This window comes from Maylandia zebra, linkage group LG7 (genome assembly GCF_041146795.1).
Source record: "Maylandia zebra isolate NMK-2024a linkage group LG7, Mzebra_GT3a, whole genome shotgun sequence".
Lineage (NCBI taxonomy): Eukaryota > Metazoa > Chordata > Actinopteri > Cichliformes > Cichlidae > Maylandia > Maylandia zebra.
In genome coordinates, this window is record NC_135173.1 from 23,366,190 (window position 1) to 23,386,860 (window position 20,671).

Below are 20,671 nucleotides of genomic sequence, written 5' to 3' on the forward strand. Positions count from 1 at the left end.
GGAAAAAAAATCTAATTTAAAAAACAACAACAAAAAATAAAACTACAGTGGTAGATTGATTGCATATAAGCCTATTCACCTGACATGGAGTTTACTGCTAAGACTGAAACAGAATGAAAGTAACTGAGACTTTTTACATCAACACATAAGCACACAAAATTTCACATAATTATTCGGATTAAAAAGAAAAAAAAATCTAATCCTAATCTAACATAAAAAAAAGACTACTTAAGACAAAGGTGCCTCAAGCAGTCCTTCCCTCCAAAACTGACTTTCTTCCATGGAAAGTCGACGAGGCCTGTCCCATTCACATAAAAAAAAAAAAAAAGCATGTGGCAGCAGCTGTGTGTGGGAGAGAGGGAGAAATGGGTCTTCTACAAGTAGGGGTTATATGAATGCACCAAGACACAGTGCAAAAATGTTCATGCTGCGGAGAAGTCTGGCTAGAGTACAGAGCTCAAAACAATCCACCATTCCTGGCACGAGCAGAAAGCTGCAGTTGAGTCATGGCCCCGAAAACTACATCAAAGAACGTATGTGGATGCTATGTGAAGGAATACCAACCTTTGCTCAGCTCTGCACGGCTGAGAGACACAACTACTGACTTAACATTGTGTGAGTGTAAGGAAGAGGACTCCCTTACTACAGTCATTTATATTATATTATCTGTATAGCACTTTCTTTGCAAGCTCCTTTGAATAGCACTTTAGAGCACACCTTTCACTTTATTAAAAGCACCTTATCAAGCACTTTATTTAGCATTGCAATGCAAGCATGGATTTGCACAGTAAAACATTTGCACACAAGAAGTTTAATTATTTATTGACTATTTATTGGGAATTTTAAAATCAGTTGGTAGCCTTGTTTCAGATCCTGCACAGCTGCTCCTCGTCAAGGAATGAAGGAATGTGGTGGTTGTCTGTGAGGAGAAAAGCATGGTGACTGAGATTGTGATTAAGGCTTACCAGTAAAGAAAACTAATGCAAATGTGTGGGTGTGAAATCTAGGAATAAAAGTGGTGCAAATAAGAGTTTGTAAGATATAATTACTCACCTTTCTTGCCTGTGTCCTCTTCAAGGTGTTTGGGCAAACGCTTCCCAGGGGTCCAGACACCATTTAAAGGTTCCGGGAGAGACCATTGGTAAAGAGAGAGTGGTGAATCTTTTTGTGCTTGTTTTTTTTTTTTTTTTTTTTTTATAATATTGGGTTTGGTGTAAAATTAAAGTGTGAAATGTTTATTAATATAAAAATGTGAAATATATTTATGTATTTATTTATTCTAATTGAGATATTGTATACTGTGGTGGAAGGTTGGGATTTGAGAATTTACCTGAGTGGAAGAATGGGTTAGTCTGTGACAGCTGAACATATTTAAGGCTGCCGGTTGTCGTGGGAGGGTTGATATTGTACTGTGAAGAAGCTCGACGAGTAAATTGTTGTAAGGAGAGCTGTATAGCAAATGAATACTTTTTGTTCCACTACACTTGCCTTGGTCCATCTCACTGTGTTTCCAGCCGCTAAGGGCCGCCCTGTAAACACATTGATATACACGACGCTTCACTTTCAGCATTAAAGAAAAGCCTGGTTACACGAGACATACTGTCTTGACGCAATAGGAAAAGTAAATTGTTACTTATTAACAATAAACCGCTAAGTCAGACGTGTGGCAGAGCAAGGGCCATAAAACTGAAACAGTCAAAGGGAATTCTGACCTCATTCGTTATAGTAATACTCAGAATTTTACTAGTGAAAGGGTCCAGCTTTCAAAACCACAGCCAAGACAAGAAATTGATTTTTTTTCTTTTGTAACACTCAACGTGCCAACACGGGAAATGTTTCAGGAGCAAATAAATAGTAAACCATCTGGTACACAGACCACATTTGTCCTTTCACACACGTTCATACAGCTTTGTTCCGTGCCTTAACAGCTAACACATGCACACAAATACCAATCTGTTAGATGCATCAGGGGCAGTATTTTGCACACAATTACTTTAACACTAGGACCCTGAGCCACAGCTGATCAAGCTAGTGGAGTGTACTTTCTACTTGTGGTAGCTATCTGAACTGCTACACAAACACAGGACGAAGAAGTGTGCCATTTATGGGGCTTTGCAGGAGCTAACGAAGCATTTCAATTAACAGAGGATTAAAAAAAATAAATAACATTCACACCAACATATACTCCTGAGAAGATGATTACAAAATGAAGTCAATTATATAGATTTATTAGAACATTCTTCCTTACTTTTTGTACCCCTCAGTTTTATGGTTTTAGAGCAGTGACCTTTGAAACTTAAGAGATAACACCAGGTTTGCTTTTATTTGCTGGCAGCTGATAAAATTATTTATTATGGTGACAGTCAAAGACAATGAAGCCTGCAGAGTAAAGTTCGGTAAGGTTTTAGTTTGTCTCACTGAATAGGTTGACTATATCCTGCAAATACTCAAATGATAAGAAGGTACAAGACACAAAATACATATGTAGCTTCCAAATCATTAAGAAATTTATATTTATTTACAAGACTTTAGCAACTTATTTACAAACTGTTAAAATTGTTCCTTTTATTTTTTTAAAAAAAGTATACAACTAATAAATACACAAGAACATATTTACAACAGCAAATTAAAAGCTCTGAATTGATTATAAAATAATTAATTACACATGTTGAACAATGATATGTAATGCAAACCTGTTTTCTAGGTTTTAGCTTCAGAAACACCCAAGTGGGTATTTTAAAATGACTAAAGGAACAGAAAAGGCAAGTTTTAAAGTCTTGGCAAAATGGCACAACTTTCAGCTCGGTTTGAAACCAAAGTCTTAACCTATCCCACGGGTTGGAAGAGAAAATGTCCAGATCAAAAGTGCCGAGAGAGCTGATTGAATGGAACATTTTTTCATGTAAAAAAAAAAAAAACATTTTCAAGTGGTGCTTTAAAGACCTGTTTCAGATCTGTCATCAAAAGGCTCAGCTTCAGAGTTAAGCATAGAATGGACAAACTTTCTGCTTTGTTGGCCACTTTCCTTTGTAACTCAGTGAATTAGTCTCTTCCTGCTGTAGGTCTTTCCTGTGTTTGAGCGCTTCTTTGGTTGGCTGAAGGGAGACAGGTCCACTCCATCAATTTCTGTCCTCTCTGATGCAGCTTCTTCTGAAAACATTATGGAAAGAATACAGTTTGCCATATATTTTAGGAAAAGAGATGTTTTATGAGTTATGACACAATGCTTTTCTGGTCAATCCCACTTTAAATCAAATTAGGTTGCCTGTGGCTCATGAACTAAAATCCTTGAAAAGAATGAGCCGATAAAATCCTACTGAAAAGACAACAGAAGAGCCTTTACGGCATATTGAAAATGTGAGAGTAATGAAAATAGATGGTGCCTTGAACAATAAATACAAAAAACAAAAAGGTTTTATAACAATGTACAACTTACCTCTAAAATTTGGTGTTCTCTTACTGGCAGAACCTGTTTTGCCCTTGAACAACAATGGGGACTGGGTAAGGGCCAAAATACCACTGGCAGACACTGGCTTTCGCACCTTTGAGCTGGGAGGAGTCACTGCTGCAGAAAATGGCAAAATCAGACACTTTGTGATGGATTTCATTCATATGACTTCATGCAATCATTTAAAAAACAAAACAGTGTGATCACTAAATTCTCTGTAATAAATAAGCAATGAAAAGAGTAAATATTCTAATTGAAATACTGAAGCTCAGGCTCATAAATCAAATGAAAGACCTTTTAAATCGCTGAAATTTGTTTATCCAATAAAACCACTAAATTACTCACTAAATAAATCATTAAATTAAACTATAAATCAGTTGCAACTCTCCATGCATAATCTCAAAAATTTAGAACACAAAACTTATATATTTAAAGCATACAATACAAAAATAAACCATGGCTTACCTGATATGCCATCTTCATTTTGAGATGCCCAGCCGGTTTCGTTTTCAGCCCTGTGAGAGTCCGTGCACTCAGCCAGCTTTTCCATCCAGTACAACTCTTCCAGTGGAGAAAGAGGAGACACATCTGATCCAACTGGAGGGGATTGTTTGGAAGTCAGAGCTAATGATTTAGCTTTGTTGTCCAAAGGCTCATCAGTATCCTCAATGTCCCGCAACCTACTAACTCCAAGTTCAGCCTCCTCCAGGAGCTCCTCAAGCTGAGGCTCCCCCTTCAGGCCACGATCTTTGCCTCCTAACACACTAATCTGAGCTCTTTTCCTGCGAGGCCAGCTGTTAAGGTTTTCTGGGGTCACTTTACCAGCACTTTGAGGTGAAGGAGTCAGGGGGACAGTCTCTGCAGTTACTGGTGACAAGGCAGGATGATGCGTAGGTGTGTAAGACTGGCAGATGTAAGTCTGGACGCTTCCACCTTTCCCGGGTGTGCCCTTGGCTGGGGTTACATGAGCACAGACAGATGGTGACATGCATCCGGGATCTCGGTATTTGGAAAATAAGGCCAAGGGGCTTTCAAACTGAGGTTTCACACCTACTACAGGGCTTTGCGCTCCTGATCGAGGACTTCCATCTGAGACAAACTCTCCTGCATTCGTGGAATCTGTGCGTTTAATTTTTAGCTTGGGAAGTCCTGATTTTTGCATTTCCAGTTCTACTTGGTAGGTAAGAGGATTTTGCGTACTTGCGCCCTTTTGGCGGCCATGTCTTGCTGAGCCTCTAGGGGTTGAAAATCGAGGTGAATCATTTCCGTATCCTAAACGAGCAGCAGCCTCCCTCTGCTGCCGATCAGGTGTCTGACGGAAGCCGTAACTCCGGCTTGGTGTGTTATGGGATGGGACACGTGGTTTAGCAGAGACAGTGTTTGACACAAAGTCTTCACTTGACAGTGAAGGCTTCCGTGTAAAGCTAATGTTCATCTTGAGACCTCCGCTAAACTCTGTTTTTACAATGGCTGCATCAACTATGTCAATGCTATCATCATCTGTGGTTCCAGAGGTACCATGAGAAGATTGCTGAGAATCGGTATGAGAACTAGCGTCACTTGCAGTGGACTGCGAGGCCTTAGTCTGCGCCTCTTCCTTTGGGTCTGACTGCAAACTCTCATTAGACTGGGACCTTAACACACGTGTAGTTGTTTTACCCCCTTGACCAGACTTTCTTCTTGTTAAGAGCTTTGGTGGAGACTTTGCTGAGGCATCTGAGCTATCTGAAAGAGTGGCATCTAAAAGTGGTGAAACTTCAGGATTATATGGTGAAGCAGTGTTTGAACTTTTACCTGGAGTTCGCCCAGAACGAGTAACCATTTGGTGAGTTGGACTAGGCGTTTTATTTTGACTTGTAGTGTCCGGGCGAGTGGAAAGGTGGTGTTCTGGTGGGGGTGTGGTTTTAGCTTGAGGTTCAACCAGAACAGCATCACCTTTTCCTGGTGTTTTAAAACTGGAGTGAGGTTTTACAGAAGACTCTCGATTTTGTTCTGGAGTCAAACAGCTACTATGCACATTTTCTGATACTCTTACTAGGTGTACCTGACACGTCTTTTCTGGGGTCTTGAAAATGTCTCTTTTAGTGTTTGTGCTTTTGACAGGACTGCTGAACTTACTGGATGTCACCAGTCTCAGAGAACTGTGAGATGTAATACTCGGTGACTGTGGCACTTTAAAATTAGCACTCTTCTCCACTATCCTACATTTCTGTGGAGAGGGAGACCACGTGACACTCTTCCTGGGAGTCCTGGAAATTGGGCTGTGGATCAGATGTAAATCAGTAGAGGTGCATCCTTCAATCAAAGCCTTGACTGGAGTCCTGAGAATACCCTTCAGAGGGCTCCTTATGGGGTTTTGCTTTGTAGGTGTCTCTGGAACAAAAGGCTTTTTGGCTGGAGATCTGAAAGGAGTGCCCCTCAGAGACATACCAAGTCCACTAGTGCTAGCTACCTCAGGACTCTCTGCAAGTGACAAAACATGTGTACTGGTGGAAGGTGGGGTCTTGGGGGATTTAGGGGTCTGAGGAGTCCTAGGTGTTTTTGGAGTCGTGTTTGCAATACTGGCCCTCCCTCGTTTGTTGGGTGATTTTGCGGTTTTGTCTGGAGTCTAAAAAGATAAAAAATACGTTTTAGAATTTGCTCTCAGATCACATGAACACACTTGAAAAAAGCTGATCTTTAGTAATCATCTCAAATTGCAGCACATTAGGATGACACACTGATTATTAAATTGAGAAGTTACCTCAAAGACGCTTGAGTCTGTGGATAACCGTGACCTGCTGGGCCTGGTTGCACCTGACTGGTTAGAATGACTGGGAGACTCAGCAGCTCCAAAAAGAAGACGCATGGGAGACCGAACTGTTTTTACATTAACCCCACATATTTTGCCATCACTCAGACTAAGCTGGGATGCAGAGAGAGCCTGGTCCAGGTTGCGGGAACGAGGCTGAGAACTTGAATAGAAAGTGCTTGAGTGTCTCCGAGCGAACTTCTTTATTCTTGGGCTCCTTCTTAGATCTAACACAGAACCAAAGGACAATGATGTATTGAGTTTATGGTCTATATGGAAAGTGTGAGTTGTGTAAAATTACAATCTTACGAAAATATCCAAAGCAGCAAAACGATACAAAACAGACTGTCTAATTGATACACACAAAATTATTGTGGATCTTTGAAGTTATTTCTGTTAAATTAAATATTCAAATATATATGTAAATATTTTTTACTCAGAATTCCTGCTGTCTTTAATCAAGAAAAGAACCAGGTATAAAGAAAAAGCACAAGGTGAAATTGTATATATAAAACTGACTTAGTTTACATACATATACAATTATAAATCATGCATTTGTGTAAATGTTATTTAAGTAGAAAAACAAAACAACAACAACAACTTGGTATTAGCAAAATACCTTCTGAAGGTTTCACTGGTGATTCTTCCACAATGCACTCCTCAGTTAGGACAGGTTTTCTTCACAAAAAATAAATAACCTGAGTTACTACGTACTTCAGGTCTGATTAAATTTAAAATAAAGGTATGGCAAGTAAAAATATTAATTGCATTAACAGAAACATACCTTCCAATTTTCTGCCTGTGTAGTAGACGACTAGACACTTGCTTGTGGAGGGGAGTCTCACACACTTTTTTGGTAAGAAGCCTGTGCCTCTCTGAACACAAAAAAATATTTGGAAAACATTAAAGTAGTTTAAAAATAGGAATAACTGTGACAGGAAGTCATGGACAATTATTACATTACGTATTTAAATTAATCTATAACAGTGCATTCTTCTACCTTCAGGTTCATGGGATCGCTTGCGTTTCACTCCTTCCACAGCAGACACAGAGCAGCTCCTTTGTAGCTTGGCTTTCTTTGAAGGGGAAACAATCTCTTGGTTGAAGAGGTTTCTTCTAACCTTGGTCACCTCTGAGAATTAGCACAATCTAGGTGTTTAACACTCATCTTTTTTTTTTTTTTTAATGTAAAGAGGTATTAGTGTGCATGAAACAATACATGTAACCAGGCTAATTTACACCAAGGAGCCCTGCTCTCAAAAACTGATCTAGATTTAACACTGTCTGTGGAGCTGGATTTAAGAAATAAGTGCATAAAGTTAAAGTTTTTAGAACATGTTTAATACCATATTGTGTCTGTACTCAATGTGATGCCACTGGGTTGGTTGGTTAACATGTGATCTGGGAATAGTTTTGAGGGTGGAATAGGCAAGTTATACGTGATCAAGAAAGATGTACCGGTAACAAAAGGACATACCTTGTGTTTCCTGTTTTGCGGGATGTGATTCCTCAACCGGTTTATCCAAAGATACACGACCCTTTGATTTCGACTAAAAAAAAGAAGCAGAAATCAGGTGGATGAGATAAAGAAAATTATGAGCAAATTACACCACCATTGTTTATAGTGGGTGGCTATCTTCACCAAAAATACAGTTTAACAAATCAGACAGTCCAAGTAACATCCACAACATTTCTCTCAATGGCCATAAGGCTGGGTGATAAAATGATAAAGATAGTTTTCCTCAATTGAAATACAAGACGTGGTCAATATAAAGTGGAGAGAACTCGACACGAAACACGACAATCCAGTGACTTAAACAGCAGTGCGCCAAACCATTCATGTGGCTAGAATGCAATTAATCATGTCGGGTTGGTGGACAAAGCATAGGTGGAAACAGCAGCACATGTGCTTGGGGTACTGCAGCTAAAAACAGCTGTACATTAGGAGTGTGAGCGAGATAAAAGAATAACTGACAACAAAAAACCCTAATGAAAACTAGACCATGAGCGAACATGACACCCAAAAGGACATACCATAATGCTCAAAAGATGAGGACTTTGTTCAAGAAAAGGCTCAGATTAATTCAGCATTGTGAATTTTTTTTTTTTTAAATTTTGGCTATTTAAAGCCCAACAAAGAAGCAGAGTAGCACACACTGCTAACTGCATGAAAAGCATGTTTTCACAAAGGCATGGATTAAAATGAATCAAAAAATTATTGGGATTTTTTTCTATTTCAGACAGGCCAACTCTGCAATTAGAGAGGTTCAGACAGTTGGTTCAGAAAGTTGATCAAGGTTTTATATTAAGTAGAGACAGCAGAAGTGTTTATCTTACAGCTCTTGTAGCCTTTTTGGGGATCTCTATTTGCCGAAGACTCTGTGATGATTCTGTCATGCTGCGATGGCGAGTCAGCATCCCACTCCTAACAAACAAACAAAAACAAAACCCCCATTACATTCTGTGCATACTTCTGGGCACTTTAAAAATACTTGATTATGATTCCAGTCCAGTGAAATGAAAACAAAATATTTCACTCAAATGCCACTTCTTATTGTAGCATCTAAGATTATTTGTAATTTAAAGTCCTCCCAGATTGTCTATAATAGAAGAGTCTTTTAAACATCCTCCTCACCTCTTTTTGTTGCCTGAGCGGTTCCGCAGGTCCTGTAGTCCATCTTTGTCATCTGAAACCAGGCACTGTGCAGACAGGGGAAGTGAAGAGGCTGAAGGAGAAATGCTGTCCTTGGCTACCGAGTCATCACTGAAGAAGTCTGGAGGCAAGACTGCCAGCAAAACTTCAGGGAGCTGTGTGCCCAGACTGTGGTAGATTTCTGCAAGCACTCTGGGGATTGCGGTCAGGAACCTGCCACAATCCAAAAACACTATTGTTAGATTCTTACAACTGCAAGTGAGAAACTGGCTCATTTGAAATCATACAAAAAACAAACAAATCCCAAAACAAAACATGTTTTGTGTGATGCAGTAAGCCAACCTTGGCTTAGCTTTTTTTGCGTAAAAGTATAATCATTAAATATGCCTACAAAATTACAGAAATTCAATTCATCTGAGGCACTTTTATTTATGACTTTATTCTTGACTTGAACAAAAGTTATTTAATGCTGCTTTGTCTTTCAGCAGGAAAAATAGTTGTATTGCTTATTTTGAAAATACAATAAAAAAAATTATTTCTGAAGCCTTACCCTGGCATGACTTCATCTTGAAGGAACCTCGTTAGGAAAACTGGGTCTCTGGTCAGGGAGATTATTCGAAGCATTTCAGCCACCTGAAGCACAGGGATTGTATTTTACATGAATTAAAGTTAAATTTCACTCAATTTGAAGTGACTGACAAAAAGTGTATCAAAAGACAGAACATTTCAATATAACTGGAAATACTGTTTTATATTCAGATTACTGCCACAATTAATGGCACATACTGTGTTAGTCCAATAGCTCGAACAATAGTCACCTTTAAATAAAGAGCTTTTTTTAAAATCATCATGATGGTAGAAGGTATTGCTCTGCTTGAAAAAAAATCATATACATTGTAGTCACAGCCTTTTCCATGTTTGTATTAATTACAAAGGAGACCTCACTGCATAAAAGTCTAAGCCATGATCATCTTACCTCCTCTGCCATCTGACCAACATCCAGTGAGTCTGACTGCTCTGTGGAGAAAAGTCTGCACAGCTCCAGCCTTAGCACCACTTGCAGCTGGCACCTAGAATAAACAGACTGTGTTACTGACAGCTAAATATTAATGACTTGAACAGAAACTTTATTATTCAGACAGATGGAGACACAGGTTGTCCCCAAGGTAAAACTTGGAAACCACTCACTCCCTGACTTTACTATCAACATCAGCAGCCGTTCCATAGAGTTGTCTGATTGACTTGCTGGTCTTGAGGAGATGCTGTTGAACAAGGAAGGAGGTCTTTGCCTAAAAAGAAAACATAGAACTTCATAATCACAGTTCAGATCCCCCACTGGCCTAGTTTATGCATTATATTTCCATGATATTTCAAAGATTCTTCCATCTTCTATCAGCATTTTGCATTCTTCGACCTAAAGTGAACATCTTGCATATTGTAATGAAGTTTTCATCAGGTGATTTAACCAAAATATAGCATTTATTTTACTGAAATCAAAATGTAAGTTTTTCTGTATCTATTATTCATTTAGAAGCATCGTCTGTCTCACCTCCCAATCTGATTCTGCTGCAAGGAAGGCCTTTACAGAAGAAACAAGCTGCTGAACACCCATAAAGACAGACTCCTCTCTCTCTGCCATAAACTTCTCATAACTGGACTTCAGATGGGACAGCAGTTCTGACTCACTCTTAAAACCTAGGAGAAGGGAGAAGATACATTACTTGACTATTCGAAGTAAGAAAAAAAATCATCATAAAGTGTTTCATAATAAGACTAAAAAGAAAAATGAAAAATCGGTTCAAATTAAAAGCCAAAAATCAGTTCTTAAGTCATTACGGAGGGAGTTAAAAAATTTAGGAACTCCAATCTCAAAAGCACAATCTCTTCATCTGGTAAAGATATAAGAACTTTTCATTTGTGCATATTTAATCTATTGGTGCACTAGGAGCAAAGTGGGATTCAGTGTCTCCCTCAAGGACAAAGATACTTATTATAAGATGACTTATTTTCCTGAAATGAAGCAAATACTACAAGCAGTATTGGGCCTTGGATGAGGAAAACCAGTGATCAGACATAATCAAGAAACACTCACTAAAAAGTTCTGTCTCAGAGAGCTCCAATATACAGTGACCTACAGTTTAAAAAACTACTGAGATCTAATAGTCTCAATAAAAAATATTATCGCATCACCCGGAAAATGATGCTAGCTTAGGTTTTATCTTAAAAATAAAAGAGAAATAGTATTTTCATAACAGGCTGCACAAAGCTTTGTAACACAAGCAAGTAGGTAGTAAAGTAAGTAGTTCAACTGACATTTTGGGAAATGTATACATTTTCTTTCTTGCAGAGACAATTTCATACAACAAACTCAATAAAAGTGAACATTGGAGTCGAAGAGTATAGTAAGGTTTAACAGAAAAGGTGCACGTACTGATCACATTTGCTACTCCAGGTTTGTTCCTGTCACTTGACCGTCTCTTCCCTGTTCTGTCTGCTTCCCTACCCTCAGTTCCAAGCTGCTCAGACTCAGCCTGGTTCTTTTGGGCTTTTACATTCAAGCGTGCCACATTTAGCATCTGCAAGGAACGACTCATGGTCTTCATCTTCTGTTTTACTGGTGTGCGGTGGGTGCCACCTATAGATATCGACAAGAAATTATTTAGGAAAAAAAATATCTGACGTTCATGACTATGTATGAGAAAAACATTAAAATGATATTAGTGTTTTGGATAATCTTAAAATTTGAGTTTTATGATTATCCACAGTTTGTGATCTTCACAAAAAAAGGGGAAAAAATTAAGATATTCGCTTACATTTCTTTCCCCTCTTTTCTGAGTCCTGGGATGATTGGTATATTTCAGCCAGACCACTAAGGAGTTCCTGCTGCAGTGCAGGTAAGTTCTCATCTTCTCTCTCCTCCGGTACTGCATGTAGCAACCTGTTCAACAGTGTGAGGAGGACATTATAACCAAAGGCTTATAGGCTTTTTATTATTCTATGTTGAAATATTATACAAAAGCTACACTATTTAATAACTTGATACATAGATAAGCTTTTCAAAAGCGCTATAACAGAAAATATGAGATTTTTGAGTTCTTGTACCTCATGGACTCCATTAAATGAGAGCTCACTCCAGAATAGTCTGACTGAGAGAACCAAGTCTCCAACATGTTTGGTGCTGGTGGACTGTGGCTGAATTCCTGCTGAGCCCACTCAGGAATGGGATTCTCCTTTAACTGGTCTTAGAAATAAACAATCACAACAATGTCAACAACCTAAAAATGCAGATACTGAAAATAACATTTCCAATATTTGACAGATAAGATAAACAAGATTAAAATTAGATTGATATAGAACTTGATTTTGATCTTTTCTTAAAAATATTATTAGTTTAAAAGTATTAAGATTGTCAATTGTACACCCATTAACCCATAATGATGAAATTAATGGATTGTGGATTTACTTTCTTTTTGCATTTATTAATACATTTACAGACAGTTTCAAAAATATATATTTAAAAGATATTTTACAGTTAAAACATCATGTAATACTCTCTTGAAAAAACACTAAATAAATGAGTGGACATGATATCAAACAGCCTTGATCCTATTCCTACCATTAACACTATCACCATCCTGCTTCATGATGTCATACACTACTCCCAGAACACTGTTCACAATGTCTGGAAGGTCAGCAGAGGTTTCAGACAAGGCAGGGGTAATGACTTCAGTGGTCAGTCGCTGGTTAGACTGCGCAATTACAGGCTGGAGAATGGAGAGCAGAGCTGTAGAGTATGATAGTGGAGAGAGCACAGCCGAGCACAGAAGCCCATTGTCATTCACCTCAGCAAGCTGGGGTAACAAGAAGACAGAGAGAGAAAAACAAAAAAGAAGAAGAAAATAAGCAGATCAATAAATGCATACAGTACAGTATAGAGTATAAGACAGTACAAGATGAAGATTCAGCTTTTTACAATTGCACATGGACAACATTTTCAATAACAACAATTCTAAGCTTTCTGATCAGCTTCTGATCAGGTTTATCATGTGGCAACCTCAATGCAAAACATATGTCTTTTGGAAATCAGACACATTCTACCTGCATAGTGAAATGCAGTGGGCAACAGTAGATCTTAAGGGAACTTATTGGCAGCTTAATATTACCTGGTTATTTATTGTGACCAAGTACATATATTTTGTATTAATTCATTAAACAAAGCATAGGTTCGGGTCCTTTTATACACATACATGTGTTCACAAGCAGGTCAGCATGCAAAGTCTTGCTACAGCCACAAAAACAATCTCATTCTGTGGAAACCACAGATTTTGCAATGCAAAAATGACAGTCCAAACCTATCCATCTAAACCAACCTTTACTCAAAAGCTCTGAAAGGCTGAATCTGGATTATAGTGTTGGTGTTTTCATCTGCACAACTTTACACAATCAGAATCAGCACGGCCAAAAAAAAAAAAACTGAGAATTTTTTTTTTTTTTTACAAATTGTGTAAAACAGAACCATTGTGTTTCGAGTCTCACCACGTGCAGAGCATGAGTAGATAGATCCATTAAGAGATGCTGGAATGCACCAGCTCCCTGGTCACCACTACTGGAACCATGAATCACCCACGACTCTGTGGAGGTCTGCATCAGTGATGAAGCATCCCAGCCTTTCAGAACTTCTTTTAAGGACATTTTGACAGATTCTGGGAGAAGCTTCTGTCTTCGAGTCACTGGCTCCATCATGACACCACAGCTCTGTGTCACTTCACCTGGTTTAGTGAAAATTATCACAAGTGAATTTTTGCAGGCTATTCTCAGCTTTGAAATTAAGCATGTTAAAGATAAACTCCTTTTAGCTCACATCAGTTGCCACATTATTTACTGCATGTTAATACGCCGTTAAAATAATTAATTGCTTGTTTTGCCGTAAGAATTGCAACTACTTTTCCATCATCTGGATGTAGATATGCTTACACCCAATGTTTAATTCAAGCACAAAAACATTGTGCTTCTGCACAGAGGGATATTTGGTAATAATCATGAATGCTTTTAGTTTGTTGAAGAGATCTCCTCTGGCTACTAACCTTGCTGCCACTGCAGGACACCTCCTATAACAGGAAAAGCCAGGCGGTAGTGTTGTTCAGAAGACAACAGGTATCCAATGCTGGACTTGAATGCAAAAGACTCCCTCATGAATCCTGAGTTGGGCTGTTGAGTGCTACAAAGGTTCAGCAGTGCAACCACAGGGATTATTCTGCCATCCATCTGAGCTAGGACCTCAGACAGCTTGTCACAGCCAAAATAGTCCTCACACCTCATAACCTGCAATAACACACACATAGTTACAGACAGGTGTCAAAGCAGATGTTCAATTAATGAATAATTAAGCCCGATAAACAATTTAATAGTAACACTGCATCCTAAGCATAAACTTTTTTCATTCCCATCCATGTCATGTGCTCATATGCATTAGTCAATGAAGTTGTGGTCACAGCACTTAAGCATCAGACTAACTTTACAGAATAGGAGTGAGTAGAAACAGAATAACTAATCTCAAAACCACTAACATCACAACAAACAAAGCTGTTTCTGTGGAGTTTGGATCACAATCTGTCTAAAGGTGCAGTGATGGCATTTTCCATGATGGAAAAAAAAATGTCTATGTGTGATAAGTTCACTCAGAAAAAGATATATATATATATATATATATATAAAGAGAAAAGACAGAAGAGGAAGATGAGACATTATTTTAAAATAGAAGAACTGCTAACCAAGTAATATTTGATCAGCTGAAAATGTAAATCTCATGGGCTATGTTATAACTCAAATAGTTGTTTTGTTAAATCAGACATTGGAGGTGTGCAAAATTATGTAAGTGAGTGAATTGGTGTTGTGAATATCCTTGTGTGGGTATAATTTTTTTATGAAAATTCTAGGGACTTTGGTACATGCTGAACCAGTCAGTTTGCAGTACTGTGCTACACTTTACAGTAATGTACTACATTAGACTGGTGAAGAGCAGACACTACTAGGTTAGATCCATGGTATTAATCATCAGTTTAAATTTAGGTTGATGATCGTTAAGATAATTGAACATTTATGCTAGCTTTATGTATGTTGATTAATTGATTATATAGTATTCTGTAGTTCAAAATACTTCGTAAAATTGCATTTTCTACTACATAAATTGCTTGCAAGGGATCTTTTTGTAGAATTATTATCAAGTAGATTGTTTTCTGGTATCAAAAGTACTACTAACATAAAATCATATAGTCTGCACTATGAGCCCTGAAATTTATTGTTAGTATGTCTAACTTGTAGATTATAACATTTACATTATTGTTATTAAACTTGAGGTATGACATCTGTATACTCAAAACATTGTCACTTTGCTGGTAGCAGTGTATTAACTGTGGCAACTATTGTCAGATGCGGATACTGGACAGTGGTTTGGTTATGCTCTTTTGAACACTACTGTACTCACCTGGACGTGTGATCTACAGTCAATCCAGTGGAGGACAACTTGTCTCTGAACCAGCATATCCTGAAGTCCTTTGGCTATAACGTGGTCTGTCACATCTGTAGGAAGGCTATTGTCTCTCAAAGACAGGTAGTCCACGAGCTGCGCCCTTGAAAGTGGACACTGCGAGACAATAAACACCACATTCCTCTCGTTAGTTAAAATGTCATCTTCATGAGACACACTGGGTCTTCCTCCACGACTCGACTTCCTGGGCCTTAAGGACAGTTTAGTAGGAGACGTGATGTCTGGTCTGTCCCACTGGAAGTCCAATAGGGTTTCTTTAAGTGCATTTTGAACCGAAACCGAGTGATTTGATCGTTGTTTCTGTTGAGATGGGCACGCTTTCTCCTTCACATCAAATTTGGCTTCAAACTCTTTCTCAAAGTCCTCAAATATTTTGTGCCGAAGCTCCTTGAAATCAGATACTCTTGATATGAGACTGGCGTTGCGGGCAGTCTTGGAGTCAAAGAACTTGTAACCCCATCGCACTTTCTCAAATCCATATTTGTAGCCGAAATGTAAGAGAATGTTTAATATTCCTCGTTTCACGAAATGACCCCTGACATCCATTTGATCGCCCGAATCGTGATCTCCATAATCCACATCGATAACAAAAACCAAATTATGTAAAGCCATACCGTGAACTGCAGACGCAGAGTGCCCACAGATCCCCAAATTCAGCGATAGGCAGTATTAATCAAATGTAATAAATGCAGACGTCAACGACCTTAACTAAAGGAAGTTGACGTTAACTAACATTATGTTTCTGTGCTAACCTCATTCCGCTAGCTAACTATGATAACGCTTGCTGAAACGACTCACATTAATGTTAAGTAAAAATCAGCTTCAGTATGCCATACAAGTTTATCGCTCGGATAAGGCATAAAAGCAACACACTTATCGTATTTACAGGTTTTTAAAAGTGCTTAAAGTATCAAAATAGTGTAACCCGCAAACCCAAACTCCATATTCGCCATTTTCTCGTAGCCCCTTAACCGTTCGCGCTCCTTGAATGAAACGCCTCCCCTGAATTTTGATTGGTTAAGCCTACGACAACACAATTGTCATTGGTCCAAAGTGAAGCTTAAAACGCGTCAAAAGTCTCATTTAACTATTCATTGGTCAATATTTTCCATCACTCACATCTGAACTGTACTTCATGAAGTGTGACGCAAGAAAAGGCAGGAATAAATGATTGACAGGCGACGCTTGTATTTAACTTTTAAACCTGCTCCTGCTAACGCGTCACAAATCTCCAAGGATGCATCAGGGAAATTCAATACTTGAACTGGCTCTCTATAAACACAGGCACAGTGCAAACGTTAACAGCTCTGTCTTTTTATCAAAACTGTTGTATACAGAAACAAAGTTCAACCGAAGCATACCAACAATGTAGCTTGCCATCACCAGTGTGTGAATGGGTGGATGACTGAATGTGTAAAGCGCTTTGGGGTCCTAGTAAAGCGCTATACAAATACAGGCCATTTACCATGTGCTTTCATACACATACATCTACTACTACTACTAATAATAATCACATGAATAATCACATAAAACTCATCCACATATGACTGTTACAACCCATCATATCTACAACAAGAACAAATCAAGAAAAGTTAATCAAACTAACCCGTTATCATTATCATTATGATCGTATTTGCATTATGATCATTACGATCATACAATCAAACTTAATTCATATATTGCCAAAAAGGACTCCAGGACTCTTCATATTGACATTTACAGTTAGCCTAATATTGAATGCTCTTAATATGAATAACTAAAATAAAAATAATGCAATCCTTTCCTACATGTTGGATGTAATAGAAGGTTTTAAAAAAAGTTTTTGAGAAGAATTCCCAAGAATAGAATTTTAAATTTCTTCATTACAAATAATTTATTTAAAACTGTCAGTTTATTATTCAAATGCTAAATTCCATTGTATTCTGGATTATAATTACAATGTAACAGGACTATGGCAGGAAATCAGAATGTCATGGTAACCAGTGTTGCTTATATTGTAAACTGAATCAGCCACTACTACAAAGTAGTCAGTAGATGGAAAGATACCAAATGTAATACACAGCAGAGTAATTAGGTAAGATACACTTTTCCTGCGATTTTACACATTTATTTCTTATAATTTAAGAGATGTGCTAAAATTTTCTCTCTTTTTTTGCTCTCTTTTTTTAAGGAAAAAGAGAGCAAGAGTTGGCCTGGTAATGCTATCTATCTATCTATCTATCTATCTATCTATCTATCTATCTATCTATCTATCTATCTATCTATCTATCTATCTATCTATCTATCTATCTATCTATCTATCTATCTATCTATCTATCTATCTATCTATCTATCTATCTATCTATCTATCTATCTATCTATCTATCTATCTATGTTCTATGTGTCTTTGTTTTTCAGACAACAGATTTAAGGGAAAAGGACACTGGGTGAAGTGATATGTGGGTCACCTTCTGCGTTGCATCAGTAATCAGCTCTTTTCAGCAGCAGGGGGAGATGAAGAGCTTAGAAATGAAGCTTTGAAATAGAGGGAGAATAATGCCTTGGACCCTGCTTTCTTTGTACCTTTTCTGTGACTGCCTCCTTCCTAAGTCATGAGACAAGATGAATGCAGCTGCTTTAATAAAATGCAAGTCCAGAAGCGACATGTGGTGCCCTGTTTCTATTCCTTTACATTTTGGATGTAAATATTACATATAAATATTCTGCTATGTACATTTTCTAAAGCTACCTATGTGTAAGTTAATGAAAACTCCAACTGTAACATTAAAATCTTGAATACATTTATAAATCCTCAAATGCCAGTAAAATGTATATCATTCTGAACATGGCATTTTGACACAATGACTTCTGTTTTTTTTAGGTGCAAAACTGTGTAAAAGTCTTGAGGCCCCATTTCTCTATATTTTGCGTGTACTGAAAGTGGCAAATAGCTGGGGAGATTTCTTGAATGTGAGTCAATATTTTGTATTACCATCTTTATTCTTCAAAACTTCTTTAGGTTGTAAATTAGATGCTTTCCAGATGCTACTTGTCACGGTTCTGGATCAGTTTGACCCAGCTCTTTCTGTTTCTTGGGTTTTGGTGTTTTTTCTGAATTATGATTTATGTTCTGATTATTTAGTGAGACTGTTTTGATTATTGATATTATTGCAGATTTAGTTTAGTGTTAAGTCTGCGTCTTTGTGATCTGTTTCATGTTTCCAGTTTTATTTTGATAGTCCCAATCTGTTGTCAGTGTGTTCAGTTTTACTGCTCCCCTGTCTCGTTAGTCTAATTTCTTCCAGCTGTGTCTCCCTCCTGTTTTCCATTCCCTCACTACGTCCCTGTGTATATTAGCCCTGTGTTTGTCCTTGCTCATTGTTGTGTTGTACCCTCAGATTCTGTGTGTGTGTGGGGGTTTTCCCCGTTCCAGTATTCATTGTTCTATTCATGTTTTGTTCTCTGCCAGCAATGAAGCTGTGGTTTTCTGTTGAAATTTGCCTTCACGAGTCCTGCGTTTGGGTCCTCGCCTCCACCTGCCCGCACACAGAGCCCTGACACTACTGCGTGATCAATCAAAATCTATTTTCTATTTTCAAAATTCAATCAGTGTTGACAAGATCACTAACACCCCAGCTGCCTGAAACACACTTTCAAATCAAGACAGGCAGCTGTAGACCTGCTGCCATTGATTTTCATTACAGTTTTGTGCAATTTAGCATACCTTACCCTTTCTCTTCATTTCCATTCTTTAAGAATGGTTTTCTGACAATGATGTGACCCGACAGTGATTTCTGATGAGGCTTTAGTGAATGGTAGATGGACCACCTAAGATCCAGATGCATCTCTCAGGTCCCACGGTCCGTGCTGTGCTCAAAAATAAAGTGTTAAAATTTCAAGCTACAGCACCAGCTCAGATTCTACAAGCTTCAGTTAAAATGTAAAATGTTAAAATTCATGACAGCACAATTATAAAAAGACTGAACAAGTACAGTACGTCTTGTGTGGAAGGGTTTCCAGGAGAAAACCCTCTTATTTCTGAAAAGAACATGACAGCACAGTTTACAAAGTTGCATCCGAACAAAACACAAAACTTTTGGAACGATGTCCTTTGCACAGACCAGACCACAGTGGAGCTTTTTGGCCATTAAGCACAGCACTATATATGGGGAAAACAAAACACAGCATATCAGAATATCACCTTATACAGAATGTCAAGTCAGTGGTGGAGGGGTGATGATTTTAGCTTATTTTGTAGCCACAGGACTTGGACACCTTGTGGTCAGTGAGTCAACCATGAATTCCTCTGTATGCTAAAACATTTTAGAGTTCAAGGCCATCTGTCCAAAATTGGGTCATGCAGATTGTCGAAACTGGGACGTTCAACAGCACTAATATCCCAGGCACACCAGCAATCTATAACAGAATGGCTGAAAAAGAACAGAATCAAGATCAAAGTCTGAATTTCAACCTGACTGAAATCCTCTGCTGGAATTGTACATAAATAAAATTGCCACAAACCTAAATAATCTTAACTGAAGCTACACTGTAAAGAAGAGTGGGCCCAAATTCGTTCACAATGATGTGAGAAACCGATTAATACATACAGAAACTGAGCGCTTCAAGATGGTAAAGATGGTTCTACAAGCTACAGCGTGATGTGCATATTTTGTCATTTCATCTGTGGTCCATCTGTTAAATTAAGAACTCCTTGTTCAATGCTAATTTGCCATCATGACACTTTTATCTGATAGTAGAGGAAAATTTGCTATTAATGCCAACTTTTTAAATTTTTTTAATTTAACCAGTCATGAATTTTGTTTGCTTATAGCCTTAGATTTTATTTTATTTTTTTTAATGAAAGGCTTTAAATATTTATCAACTAAGTCTGGACCTCACTGTGTGCTTTTTTAGACAACAACCAGACAAGTGACCATCATACATCCATGGCTATAAATGTCAACAGCTTCATAAAAATTAGGGTGAGACAGACACTGTACAAACAGACAAAGGCATGAACGTGCTGCTTGTCATAATGTTCTCAGCTGTGGGTGGAATCACTCAGCAGATGCTTTGAACTTGGGAGAGAGGACTCTTGTTCCAGAGCAAATATTGTACCAGCTATTTATGCCGAGCTCTCGGTACACACCACTAGAACAACCCTGCTAACATGCAAGTCCCTGTGACCCTAAAAAAAAAAAAAAACTCCAATAAATACAAGTCAAATAGTTATCATGATCATGGAACGTTTTA

At 38.1% G+C, this 20,671-nt stretch overlaps 1 protein-coding gene and 1 long non-coding RNA gene across 4 annotated transcripts; one reads left to right on the forward strand and one right to left on the reverse strand.

Annotated features, from left to right (window-relative positions):
* Positions 1 to 2,496: 2,496 nt before the first annotated feature.
* Positions 2,497 to 16,411, reverse strand: ticrr (TopBP1-interacting, checkpoint, and replication regulator). Of its 3 annotated transcripts, none has more exons than XM_076886091.1 (21): positions 15,377 to 16,411; positions 13,977 to 14,214; positions 13,429 to 13,661; positions 12,509 to 12,743; positions 11,995 to 12,133; positions 11,706 to 11,830; positions 11,324 to 11,527; positions 10,442 to 10,587; positions 10,081 to 10,181; positions 9,869 to 9,962; positions 9,443 to 9,525; positions 8,875 to 9,105; positions 8,577 to 8,664; positions 7,717 to 7,789; positions 7,240 to 7,371; positions 7,024 to 7,114; positions 6,859 to 6,917; positions 6,192 to 6,466; positions 3,914 to 6,056; positions 3,437 to 3,562; positions 2,497 to 3,150 (listed from the first exon to the last, which is right to left on the reverse strand). In XM_076886091.1, the coding sequence occupies exons 1-21, from the start codon at positions 16,049 to 16,051 to the stop codon at positions 3,035 to 3,037; spliced, it is 5,607 nt and encodes a 1,868-aa protein (XP_076742206.1). In that variant the 5' UTR covers positions 16,052 to 16,411; the 3' UTR covers positions 2,497 to 3,034. The 3 variants fall into 3 exon arrangements, with proteins under 3 accessions (XP_076742206.1, XP_076742207.1, XP_004564579.3); XM_076886092.1 differs by having other exon boundaries at positions 2,497 to 3,147; positions 3,437 to 3,565; XM_004564522.3 differs by having other exon boundaries at positions 3,437 to 3,565.
* Positions 16,412 to 17,468: 1,057 nt separating this feature from the next.
* On the forward strand, positions 17,469 to 18,070 carry LOC143419749 (uncharacterized). Its single transcript, XR_013099760.1, has 3 exons — positions 17,469 to 17,513; positions 17,610 to 17,634; positions 17,837 to 18,070. It is a non-coding gene; the product is annotated as an uncharacterized LOC143419749 (long non-coding RNA).
* Positions 18,071 to 20,671: the final 2,601 nt, after the last annotated feature.

Excerpts from the sequence above, each read along its gene's own strand:
- ticrr (XM_004564522.3), bottom strand. The coding sequence starts at position 16,051 with ATGGCTTTACATAATTTGGTTTTTGTTATCGATGTGGATTATGGAGAT. Across the intron at positions 7,790-8,576 it reads CCAAAAAGGCTACAAGAGCT|TCGAAATCAAAGGGTCGTGT; the intron begins GTAAGATAAACA and ends TCTTTTTTTTAG. Across the intron at positions 3,566-3,913 it reads AAATGAAGATGGCATATCAG|CAGTGACTCCTCCCAGCTCA; the intron begins GTAAGCCATGGT and ends CATTTTCTGCAG.